General features: G+C 35.9%; 1 protein-coding gene across 1 annotated transcript in view; it reads right to left on the reverse strand.

Annotated features, from left to right (window-relative positions):
* Window positions 1–14,057, reverse strand: part of VSIG1 (V-set and immunoglobulin domain containing 1) — a 35,761-nt gene that overhangs the window by 20,122 nt on the left and 1,582 nt on the right. The window contains 1 exon segment of the mRNA XM_060086423.1: window positions 13,984–14,056. Within this exon segment, the coding sequence (XP_059942406.1) occupies window positions 13,984–14,056 (73 nt within the window).

Below are 14,057 nucleotides of genomic sequence, written 5' to 3' on the forward strand. Positions count from 1 at the left end.
GCAACTGGCATCGGGTAGGGGAGTTTCTAACAAATTACAATATGAAGATGTTCAACTCCTATGTGATGGTGAGGTAATAACACTGAACTGGGAATTTCTTCTGTGTAAGGATGGCCTGTCAAAGAGGTTCTTAAAGTGTTGTCCAAGGACCCAAAAAGTCCATGAGTATGGAGAACAACCAATTCAGTTTGCCCAGGGCTGATGAGGTTCTGTAGATATGGCACTTTCAGTTTTAAAACCAGGTGAGTTTCAGGCAAGCTATACTGGTTTTGTCAGGACTTTCAGTGCTTAAACCAGGAAAGTCCCAGTAAAACTAGATGAGTTGGTCATCCTAGCCCTGAGACCATTTTGGAGAGGCTACAAGATCAAAATAATGTTCATAATAATACTAAGTTGTTATTTTTTCACTCTCATCTTCTCATGAGTGTACAACGGAGTGTTCCAGCAGTTACATGACAAGTAATGATATTCATCTAGTGGCTAATGGAATGCATGTTTGTGTATTTTTGTGTTTAAATTTCTTTTAGTTTTACTTTCTAATACAATAAATAGAAATAGAAATAACCTACATAGCAAAAGTCTTTTGGGCCCTCAACAATATTTAATTGAAAATTTTATTGGGATAATAGTATATTCACACACAATTCTAAGAAATAAGATGGAGATCCCATGTACACTTTACTCAGCACCCACGTGGTAGCTTATTTTGTAAAACTACTGTGTAATATCACAACCAGGACACTGATATTGATACAGTCCACTGATTTTATTCATCTCAGGTTTCTCCAGTTTTACTTGTAATACTGTGTGTGTATGCATTTAATTCTACACAATTTTATCACATGTGTAGGTTTGTGTATCCACAACCACAGTCAAGATACTGAACAGTCCACCACCACAAAGATCCCTCATATTTCCCTTCCATAATCACACTCACCTCCCTCCTGTACCCCATCCCTGATCCTAAGCATTGGCAACCACTAATCTGTCTTCCATTTATTTCTAAAATTTTGTCATTTCATAAATGTTACATAAATGGAAGCATGGTAACCTTTTTGCTGATTAGCTTTTTTTCACTCAGCATAATTACCTAGGAATTCATCCAAGTTGTTGTGTGTATCAGTAGTTCATTGCCTTTTATTGCTTAGTAACATTCAATGGTATGTATGTACCACGACTTGTTTAACTATTTACCCATTTAGGGGCATCTGGGTTGTTTCTAATTTTTAGCAATTGAATAAAACTCCAACAAACAGGTTGGTATCAGGTTAATACCAGCCTCATGTACAGATTTTTGTATGAGGATAAATCCCCATGTCTCTGGGATAAATTCCCAAGAGTGCAATTGCTGGGTTAGATGGTAGTTGCATGTTTAGTTTTATTAAAAGTAAAAGCAAAAAACAGCCACACTGTTTTCCAAAGTGTATGAGTTGTTCAGCCTCTCCACATCCTCATCAGCATTTGGTGTTGTCACTACTTTCTAATTTAGCCATTCTAATAAGTGCATAGTAATATATTATTGTGGTTTTATATTATTGTGGTTTTAATTTGCATTTTATATTATTGTGGTTTTAATTTGCATTTCCCTAATGCAAATTAATGATGCTAAATAACTTTTCCTGTGATTATTTGCCATTTGTATATCTTCCTCAGCAAAATGTCTTTCATGTCTTTTGCCCATTTTCTGATTGCTTAAGTTTTTACTGTTGAATTTTGAGAGTTCTCTATACAACCTAGATGCCAGTCTTTTGTTGGGTAGAGCGAACTTTATTTCTTCCTTTCCTATCTGTATGTCTTTAATTAATTTTTACTGCCTTATTACAGCAGCTATAACTTCCAGTATTTTATTGAATAAGAGAGTTGAGAAAGTAGACATCCTTGCCTTGTTCCCAGTCTTAGGGGAAAAGCATTCAGTATTTCACCATTAAATACAATGTTAGCTGTAGGATATTTGTAGATATTCTTTATCAAGTTAAGGGAATTCTCCTGCCATGGGTTGAACTGGGGCCCCCAAAAGGATACAAACAAGTGCTAATCCCTGGTGCCTGTGAATGTGATCTTACTTGGAAACAGGGTCTTTGCAATGTAATTAATGATGACATAGATCACCCTGGATTTAAGATGGGGCCTAAACCCAATGACTGCTGTCATTATAAGAACAAGGACAGTGAGATTTGTCACACAGATACATAGAAGGAAAGGCCATGTGAAGATGGAGTCAGAAATTGGAGTGATGCATATACAAGCCAAGTAGCACCAAGAATTGCTAGCAGCCAGCTAGGAGAAAGGCATGGCACGAATTCTCCAGAATCAATTCTGCCAGCACTTTGACTTTGGAATTTTGGCCTCCAGAACTGTGAGAGAATAAATTTGTCTGTTTTAAGCCACCCATTTTATGGCAATTTGTTGGAGCAGCTTTTGGAAACTAACACATCGTCTATTCCTAACATGCTAAGAGGTTTTGGGTTTTTTGTTTTGTTTTTTTTGTTTATTTTCTTTCATGAATGGGTGTTGGATTTTGTCAGGTACTTTTTTTTTGTGGTACGCAGGCCTTTCACTGTTGTGGCCTCTCCCGTTGCGGAGCACAGGCTCCGGACGTGCAGGCTCAGCGGCCATGGCTCACGGGCCCAGCCGCTCCGCGGCATGTGGGATCTTCCTGGACCGGGGCACGAACCCGTGTCCCCTGCATTGGCAGGCGGACTCTCAACCACTGCGCCACCAGGGAAGCCCATGTCAGGTACTTTTTCTGTATCAATTGATATACTCTTTTTTTTTAAGTTAGCCTGTTGATATGAGAGATTACACTGAATGTTTTTGAATATTGAACCAGCCTTGCATACCTTAAATAAATCCCACTTGGGTAGAATTCCTTTTAAACACCGTGGGATTCAATTTGCTAGTGTTTTCTTGAGGGATTTTGAGTTTAAGTTCATGAGAGATATTGGTCTATAGTTTTCTATTTTTGTACTGTCTTTGTCTGGTTTTGGTATCAGGTTAATACCAGCCTCAAAAATGAGTTTGAAATGTTCCCTCCTCTTCTATTTTTTGGAAAAGATTGTGTAAAATTGTTGTTAATTATTTTTTAAACATTTGGTAGAATTATCCAGTGAAAGTGTCTAGGCCTGGCAATTTCGTTTTCAGGAAGTTTTTGAATTATGAATTCAATCTCTTTAATGATTATAGGGATATTCAGCTTATACATTTTATATTGGGTGAATTTTAGCAGTTTGTTGTTTTTGAGGAGTTGATCCATTTCTTCTAAGAAGTCGTCAAATATATGAATGTAAAATTGTTCATAGTATTCCCTTCTTATATCTTTAATGACTGCAAGATATATAGTGATATCCCATATTTCACTTCTGATATTGATGATCTGTGTCTTATCTTTTTATTTTTACCAGTCTTGCTAGAGGTTTATCAATTGTTTTCAAAGAACCAGATTTGCATTTCATTTAATTTTCTCTATAGTTTTCCTATTTAATTTCCATTGATTTCAACTCTTGATTACTTCCTTCCTTCTGCTTGTTTGGGTTTATTTTGTTCTTCTTTTACTAGTTCCTTGATGTCGGAACTTCAGTTAGTGACTTGAGACTTTTCTTCATTTCAAATGTAAGCATTTAGTGTTATAAATTTCTCTTTCAGCACTGCTTTAGCTGCATGTTACATTTGTCTATATGTTATATTTTCATTTTCATTCAGTTCTATATATATTTTTAAAATTTCCTTTAAGACTTTCTCTTTGATCCACAGATTATTTAGAAGTGTGTTGTGTAATTTTCAAGTATTTAGAGACTTTCCTGTTGTCTTTCTGTTCTTGGTTTCTAGTTTGATTCCATTGTGCTCAGAGAACAGACTGTATAATTTAAAATGTTTTAAAGTTGTTGAGGTCTGTTATATGGCCATGCCTATGGTCTATTTTGGTAAGTGTTCTGTGGTGCTTGGAGGAAAAAAAGTGAATTCTGCTGTTTTGGGGTAGAGTGTTCTATACAAAGAGGTGCACTTTTAAAACACTATGAATACTCACCAAGATAGACCAGATTCTGGGCCATAAAACAAACCTTAACAAATTTAAAAGAAGTCACACAGTGTCTGCTCTCAGACCACAATGAAAATAAAGTAGAAATCAATAACAAAAAAATTACTGAAAAGTCCCCAAACACATGGAGATTAAACAACACACTTCAAAATAACACATGGGTCAAAGAAGAAAACTCAGGAGAAATTTTAAAATATTTTTAGCTAGATGAAAATGAAAATACAACTTACCAAAATTTGTGGTATGCAGCCAAAGCAGTGCTTAGAGGGAAATTTACAACACTGAATGTGAAAGCTCTAAAATCAATCATCTAAACTTGTTCCTTAGGAAACTAGAAAAAGAAGAGTAATAAACAATAAGGTCCTACTGTACAGCACAGAGAACTATATTCAGTATCCTGTGATAAATCATAATGGAAAAGAATATATATATGCATGACTGAATCACTTTGCTACACAGCAGAAATTAATACAATATTGTAAATCAACTATACTTTCATAAAATTTTTTAAAGAAAAGAAATAATGAAAATTAGAGGAGAAATCAATGAAATTGAAAACAGGAAATCAATAGAGAAAACCAATGAAACCAAAACTGGTTATTCGAAAAGATAAAGACAATTGTTAAGGCTCTAGCCAGGCTAACTAAGAAAAAAATACATAGGACACAAATTACTAATAAAAGAGGGGCCATCACTGCAGGTACCATGGACATTAAAAGGATAATAAAGGAATGCTAGGAACAAATCTATGCCCACAAATTTGAAAACTTAGATGAAATGGACCAATTCCTTGAAAGACACAATCTGCCAAAACTCACACAAAAAGTAGACAATCCGAACAGGCCTATATCTATTCTATAGCTCTTAAAGAAATTGAATCAATAATTAATAACGTTCCCAAACAGAAAGCACCAGGCTCAGATGGGTTCACTGGTGAATTCTACCAAATATTTAAGGAAGAAACTGTACAAATTGTCTACAATCTCTTTCAGAAAACAGAACAAAGGGAATGTTTCCTAACTCATCCTAAAATGCCAACCTCACCCTAATACTAAAACCAGAAAAAGACATTACAAGAAAACTATAAGACAATATCTCTCATGAACATAGATGCAAAAATCCTCAACAAAATATTAGCAAATCAAATCCAACAATGAATAAAAGGAATTCTACACCAAGAACAAGTGTGGTTTACCCCAAGTATGCAAGGCTGGTTCAACACTTGAAAATTGATTAATGTAACTCATCATGGCAATAGGCTAAAGAAAAAAAATCACATGATCATATCAATTTATTCAGAGAAAGCATTTGACAAAATCCAACATGCATTCATGATAAAAATTCTCAATAAACTAGGAACAGAGAACTTCTTCAACTTGATGAAGAACATTTACAAAAACCCTACAGCTAACATCATACTTAATGGTGAAAAACTAGAAGCTTTCCTACTAAGGTCAGAAACAAGGCAAGGATATCCCCTTTCATCACTCCTTTTCAACCTCATACTGGAAGTCCTAGCTAATGCAATAAGACACAAAAAGGGAATAAAATGTATACAGATTGTGAAGGAAATGAGAGATGACATGACTGCCTATGTAGAAAATCCAGAAGAATCAGCAAAAATCTCCTGGAACTAATAAATGATTATAGAAAATTTTCGGGATACAAGGTTAATGTACAAAACTTTATCGCTTTCCTATCTATAAACGGGACTCTACTCAGTATTCTGAGATAACTTATATGGGAAAATAATCTTAAAAAGAATGAATATATGTATATGTATAACTGAATCACTTTGCTGTACACCTGAAACTAACACAACTTTGTAAATCAACTATACTATAATAAAATTAAAATTTAAAAAACACAATACAATTTACATTAGCACCCCCAGAAATGAAATATTTCAGTGTAAGTCTAACAAAATATGTACAAGATCTGTATGAGGAAAACTAAAAAATTCTGATGAAAAAAATCAGACAAGAATTAATAAATGGAGAGATATTCCATGTTTAAGGAAGACTCAACATTTCTGAGATGTCAGTTCTTCCCAGCTTAATCTATGGACTCAATGTAATCCCAGTCAAAATACCAGCAAGTTATTATGTGGATAGCAACAAAGTTATTCCAAAGTTTATATGGCAAGGCAAAAGATCCAGAATAACCAAGACACATACTGAAGGAGACAAACAAAGTTGGAGGACTGACACTAACCAACTTAAAGACTTCCTGTAAAGCTATGGTAATCAAGACTGTGTAATACTGGTGAAAGAACAGACAAATAGATCAATGGAACAGAATAGAGAGGCCAGAAGTAGACCCACATAAATATAGTCAACTGATCTTTGACAAAGGAGCAAAGGCAATACAATGGAGGAAAGAAAATCTTCTCAACAAATGGTGCTGGAACAACTGGATTTCCATGTGCCAAAAAAAAAAAAAAAGAATCTAGACATAGAACTTACACATTTCACAAAAATTATCTCAAAATGGACCACAGATCTAAATGTAAAAAGCAAAGCTATAAAACTCCTACAACATAACATAAGAGAAAATCTAGATGACCTTGGGTTTGATGATGACACCAAAAGCATGATCCATGAAAGAAAAAATTGATAAGCTGAATTTCATTAAAATTAAAACTGCTCTGTGAAAGACACTGTCAGGAGAATGAAAAGACAAGCCACAGACTAGAAGAAACTATTTACAGAAGACAAAGATAATAAAGGACCATTATCCAAAATATACAAAGAACTCTTAAGACTCAATAATAAGAAAGCAAACAACCAGATTAAAAAATGGCAAAGACCTTAAAGAGACATCTCACCAAAGATGCTATATAGATGGCAAATGAGCATATGAAAATATGCTCCACATTTTATGTCATCAGGGAAATGCAAATTAAAACAACACTACTGGGGGACTTCCCTGGTGGTCCAGTGGTTAAGACTCCGCACTTCTAATGGAGGGGGCACAGGTTTGATCCCTGGTCGGGGAACTAAGATTCCACATGCCGCATGGCGCAGCCAAAATTTTTTTAATTTTAAAAAAAAATTCACAACACTGACACATTGAATGCCGATGAGGATGTGGAGCACCAGCAACATTTGTTGCTGGTGGGAATGTAAAATGGTACAGGCATTTTGAGACAGTTTGGTGGTTTCTTACAAAACTAAACATACTCTTACCATACTATCCAGCAATTGTGTTCCTTGATATTTAACCAAAGAAGTTGAAGACTTTTGTCTACACAAAAATCTGCACACAGGTTTATAGCAGCTTTATTTATAACTGCCAAAACTTGGAAGCAACCAAGATGTCCTTCAGTAAGTGAATGGATTCATAAACTGTGGTACATCCAGACACTGACAATATTATTCAGTGCTAAAAAGAAATGAGCTATCAAGCCATGAAAAGGCATGGAGGAACCTTAAATGCATATTCCTAAGTGAAAGAAGCCAATTTGGAAAGGCTACATACTGTATGATTCCAACTATATGACATTGTGGAAAAGGCAAAATTATGCAGACAGTAAAAAGATGAGTGGTTGACAAGGGTTGGTGTAGAGGAAGACATCAATAAGTGGAGCACAGAAGATTTTTAGGGCAGTGAAAATACTCTGTACAATAATATAATGGTAGATACATGTGATTATACATTTGTCAAAACCTATAGGCATTTTGTCTATTATGCTAGAAAACTCCTACTTAAATCTTTTATTTTAGCAGACAGTCACTTTTATTTTGTTTTATGTTTTGCACACAGGTCTTGGCCTACTTTTGCATATTTCTAATGCCAGTTTAATTTTTGTGGTGTTGTTTTGGTCTATTTGGTTATCTGGGGTCACCAGGGCTTCTATTTATCCCTGATCCTGTTGCCTGAGCACGTGGAAGCATTTCCCTAGGTCAGGTTTCTGCGTAACTCTCAGTGGGAGACAGGTATAGCAGGACACTCCTATTGGAACCCCCAGCTGCCCTGGTGTCTCTCTGTGGGGAAGGAGAGACAAAGAGCCTTCTAGAACCAGATACTTTCTGTGGTTTCATTCCTCTTGTCTGTTCCACCCTCCCTCCTCAGTATCGCTAGGTGAAAGTAGGGAGTCTCAGGCCCAGTGAGGAAGGAGATTGCTTCTTTTGTCTACTATCATTGGTGGGTCTCCTGATGACTGCCCCTTGCCAGTGGTGTTGAGCTCATCTGATGTTAGAGGGACTCCCTGTGGGCTGTTATGTTAGGATCAAGAAATGCCAGGACTGGGGCCACTTCCTCCTTTGGGTAAAGAGGCATAAGATACCCTGCCTCTCTGTAGTTCCCAGGGTCCAAGCCAGTTTGCTTTCTTTTTACTGTCTTTCAGAGTTCTCCCTTGGTTGTCTCTTGCATTATTTCCAGGGAGGGTTTATACTTGTGCTTAGCAGGGAGAAGCAAGGAGACACAGATCTATGTCATTTTGTCCAAACCAGAAATCTCCCTCAAGATTTAAGATTGTAAAAGGGGCCTAAGAGAACTATTGGCCTTAGAAAAGGATCTGCTTCCCATACGATTTGGAGGAATACCAAAGAGCTCCCTACCCCAAAATCCAGCCTACCACTGTACTTGAAATCCTTAGTACTATGTAAACATTTTCCCAAGGGATGTTATAGGGGACAATACTTTGGGTAACACTATAGAGGCATTGGCTCATCGTAATAACTGGTTATTATCCATTGCGAACTCAGAGTATAGAAGCTTTCCAGGATGGAACATAAGACTGTCAGGCAGGTATTAGAAAAGGTCAAGTTTAAGAGGTGCTCTCTATGCTGCAGGGGGGCTAGAGTGAGAACGCTAGCTGCCTTCCAGGTTGGGACAGGATGAGGATACAAAGATGGTGGGAAGATCAGAGGAAATAGTACAGAAAGACAAATTCCTGGCCCCCTTCCCAAAGACGACTTTAATTTTATTTTTTCTTCATGACAGTGGTCAGGCAAAAGGAACTCAGGGAATTAACAAACATTTTGAAAATTTTAAAGAAAAAGCAAACAATTATACTGATTACCCCTGGTTTCCTGGATTCAATAGCCATGTTCTTTGTCACAGCCAGGCCATCTGGTCCAGCTGCTTCTCTGTCAGAGTTGGCTGTTTACATGGCAACCAATGTCTTGATGAATTGAGAGAAGTGTTTTAGGGTAGACACCAGTGCAGCACCTTCTAACTCCATGCAGTTTTCCCTTTCCCAATGTTCTCCTCCATATGTGTTCCTGGTTCCCATAATGTCTATCCCAAAAACAAAATTGGCCTGCAGAAATCAGCTACATTTTCTGATGGAAAGTTCACTGGAGAAATCTAAGTGACTCTCTCCTGCCCTCAGAATCCCATCTAATTTCTCCTGGAAGTTAGCCAAATCCATCTGTGGCTATGCCCAAATAGTGACTTCCAAATGTCTTTAAAGCATCCAAAATTAAAGGGATAGAATGGGGATTTGGTGGCCATTAAAGTTCCCATAAACTTTCCCCTAAAAAGGGGACTTTGAAGATATTATTTGGCCATCATTTTTGTCCTCTAGTTTATGTCCCAGTATCTATTATGGGATTGGCTAATGGTAATAATTTGTGATAGGTAAGGCAAAAAAAGAACAAAAACAAAAAACAAACCAAAAAAGCCTTTAAGGGCTACCCTCGACAAAGGTGCCTGAAGGCAGAGTAAACACAATTCTCACACAAGGTAAGCCATGGAAGAAGCCTTGATGCCTATCAGCTAATATATGTTGAGCACCTATTTTCTACCACAAACAGTGCTAACACTGGGGAAATACTAATGAACAAGACAGACACAATCTCCGCCTGCCATGTCAATGCATGAGGAACCATTAATAGTACAGACCAGAATGGAGGCAAATGAATATCAAGGATTTGGGATTTTCAAGATACTTTTAATAGAAGACATATAAATATGTAAATTGAGATCTGTAAAAGCTCAACAATATCACCTCGGAATAAGTATGGTAACCTCCAAATCTACTGTGAGACAATATATTTTTAAGAATACGACACATTGTTCTGTAAATAGGTAACAATTGGCAAGGCAATATTTCCAGGCCATTTTTATTGCCCTGATTCCCAATACTCAGCACCATAATCAATCCTTAAATTCTGAAGAAAAGATAGTTTTCAGAAACTGTCCATCTCTAATATAATGACAATACACTTCAGAGCTGAGTTATATATTTCCAGATGAACTTTAAAAAAATGTCACATCATTCAATTAGTGCACACTACTTAAACCTCTGAGACCACTGTCTAGCCCAGCACTGTCCAATAGAACTTTCTGTGATGATGGAAATGTTCTACAGCTGTGCTGTCCAATTCAGTAGCCATTACCCACATGTAGCTATGGAGCACCTGAAATGTGGCTAGTGTGACCGAAGAACAGAATTTCTTATTTTATTTAATTTGAATTCATTTATATTTAAATAGTCACATGTGGATAGTGAACTGTACAAATTTAGTCTTAAACTGAAAGTGATTTTGTGTGTGTTAGGAAAAAAAGTGTTCCCTTCCTTTGGATTCATTTAGTCTAAATTGAGAAATTATTTAAAAATTGAAAAAGTCAGAAAAAATCTCCACTTTGACAAGACTGTGAATAAACAGCAAAATAAAGATTAGTACCTGATTTAAACAAAACTCAGAATTTCAATTTCACTCACTGACCTGGCTGAATTAAAAAAAACACCCCCCCCAAAAAAAACACATACATGGTTGAAATATGTGTGACTGCTTTTAAAAATCAGTGCATACTATTAAAGGAAAATAATCCAAGTTGTATACACTTGAGTTAATCAACACTCTAGAAAGATTTTAAATGCCTCATGTTTTGGTAATGATTGTTCATTCATCTATTTAATGCCTACAATGTGGAAGGCATTTGCTTGTAGGGGGATTATTATTCTCCTAATATACCAAATAGCCCTATTTGACTTGATGCATTTGAAGTGATTTAATTTCCAGCAACTTCATGTAAAATTGCTTCATTTTTGAGTTAGGGAATAATATAACCAAATGATCACTAACTTTATGGACCTGACTGCAAAACCAAAGTTCAAATATATTACTGCATTAAAATGCATAGCACGTACCTTCCGAGAATGGAAACAACATTAACATATCTTTCCAACAGGTGACTAATATATATTACAAACATCTAAAATGATATGCTTGAACTTTTGCAGAAGACATTTATGATTAACATTATTTTCCTGAAGTGGAATTTAACCTAACTTCCTTAGAAGTCAGCAGAAAGGTTTTCATTAAAATAAAATCTCTCATGCTTACCTGTACAAAAAATTCATTGTATATATGTAAGTGAAAATCATTTCTGGATGTTCGGGGTTTGAGGAGGTAATCCACTCTTTTATTTTTCCACCTTTATTCAAATATGATTTACATATAACATCGTGTAAGTTTAAGCTGTACAAAGTGTTGATTTGATATATATTTCAAAATGATTACCACCATAGCGTTAACTAACACTTCCATCACATCACATAATTATGTTTTCTTTTTTGTGGTGACAATATTTAAGATCTACCCTCTTAAAAACTTTCAACCATATAATACAGTATTGTCAATTATAGTCACCATGCTGTACATTAGATCCCCAGAACTTATTCATCTTCTAACCGGAAGTTTGTACCCTTCGACCAACATCCCCCCATTACTGCAAACCCATCACCCCTGGTAACCACTGTTATACTCTCTGTTTCTATGAATTCAGGTTTTTGTTTTTAGATTCTACATATGAGTGAGATCATACAGTGTTTGTCTTTCTCTGACTTATTTCACTTTGCATAATGCCCTTAAGGCCCATCCATGTCACGCATGGCAAGATTTTGGAAGGTAGTTAATTCTTTCAGTAAACCTTTCCTATGTGCCCACTATGTGCCAAGCACCATGCTTGACACCAAAAATGTGACATTCTTCCTGACCAGGAAACAAGTCCAGGTAGGACATCAAATTACACATGGATGGAAACATTATCAGTTACCTCACAGCCATTTCTGGACCAACTGATGGACACTACTAATGCCAGGCATACATTACTGAACTCTTTCTTTCTCTGACTTCCATACTTATGTAAGCAAACAATAATATATTGTACCATATTTCCATTCTATCTACTAGACTGACACTACCACATTTTGCTTTGGGCCAGCTAAATTGTATATGTACACTATACACCAACAAAACCAGTTATACAGTAATTTAAAAACAAAGGCTCTGAAGTATTTATTGATCACTCTGGGCTTTGTTCCAAAAGTCATAATCAAGTAAGATCCTGACATCATCTAAGTAAGTTTTAAACAATAAAAAAAATGTATACAAGGTATAAACCCAATTTTGTAATGTAATACATACACTTGCAAAGGAAAAAAATAAGAAATTCACCCAAATCTCTGGTAAGATTTCTGGTGACTTTTATTTTCTTATTTATACATTTCCGTATTTCCAACCTCTCTACAAAGACCATACATTACTTTTATAATCAGTAAAAATTATATATATATATATATATATATGCTTGTTAGAGTGAAAAACCACTCTTGCAACTGTTCTGAAACTGGCACCTAGTATAGGCCAGAGAAAGGCGTCACATAGGGAAGTAGGTGTTGACTACAGGTGTGATTTTTAGAGGGCTAGTGCAGAAGGCCCAGGGGCGACCCAATTAGCTAATGACTGGAAGCTCTTTAAAAGGAACAAAGACTTTCACTGTCTAAAGTTAAGGTTTAAAATGAATATCCCTGGGGGAAAGGGAAATAGTAATATATGTTCCCACCAGGATGGAAATTGAGAAAGGCGGCTTTTTCCAGCTCTAAGTCCTGGTTAGATCACTGGATAAATGCAGTATTGCCTTCTGGTGACTCCAAGGAACATGTTTGTTTAAACAGTAACGAACACTTAGAGAACTATTACTAAATACCATATAGTTTTGAAAAGTAACACTTTTTTCTGATTATAAAAATTGTGTAATATTCTTTGTAGAAACCGTGGAAAATATGAAAAAGGCAGAGAATAAGATAAAAAAAACATCTATAATCCCAGCAGCTGGAGGCAATCACCATGAGCAGTTTGGTATATAACCTTCTAGTAATTTATTCTAACAATGTGGGTATATCCTGCTTTTTCACTCAATATTTTATCCTGAGCATTTTCTTATGTCATTAAATATGCTTAGTAAACCTCATTCTAATAACTGCCTAATATTACTGATGGCTTAAAAATATCATTTCTTGGGTAAACAATCTTGTTGTATCTACCATGGACCTAATTTATCATAAGAACAGATTCAAAATGTATCTGGTATTTTAAAAAACTAGCCAAAGCGTTTTTCTGAATTAATGATCTCTCCTGGGTCTACCAACATTAACATTTTGACTCTAAAAATAATTTTATTCCGCTCAAACCCCCTAAAAACACCCATACTGTGCACAATGATAAATCACTCACATATTTTCCTAAACACAGTCTTATGCTTGGAAAAGGACAACTCTTAAGAAATGTTAGATAGTAAAGCACGGCAGGCACTCCCAGCCAGGCTTAGCAAGTCAATCAAAATGAGTTTGAGGGAAATGCTCAAGTAAAACAGAGAAAAATGTAGCCTTGGCACAAACTTCAGCTTCTGAGTAAATTCATCTGTTCAACTTTCAAACAAAAAAAAAAAAGGAAGATACTGTGATTTTCCTGTGAAAAAAATCCTAATTCAGAAACTACATAAAACAATTCTATTTACAGGCTGAGCCCCCAAAATATCGGCATGGCACATATTTGCTAAGCAAGATTTCCGAAAATTATTTTACTCAGCATACTAATCATAGTTCCTTTTAAGCATAGGAGAGGAATAGTCTATGTAAAAGTTTGCGATTTCAGTTTAAAAAGAAACTCTATTCCCAATGATCCTTGGTCGGTTGGAGATCCTTTCCTTACCTGCAAGGCAGTTTAGGATCAGAAAGACCTTCCAAAATGTGAACACCATCGTGCCAAGGTTCGCTGAGCGCAGC

The sequence above is a fragment of the Mesoplodon densirostris genome, chromosome X (genome assembly GCF_025265405.1).
Source record: "Mesoplodon densirostris isolate mMesDen1 chromosome X, mMesDen1 primary haplotype, whole genome shotgun sequence".
NCBI lineage: Eukaryota > Metazoa > Chordata > Mammalia > Artiodactyla > Ziphiidae > Mesoplodon > Mesoplodon densirostris.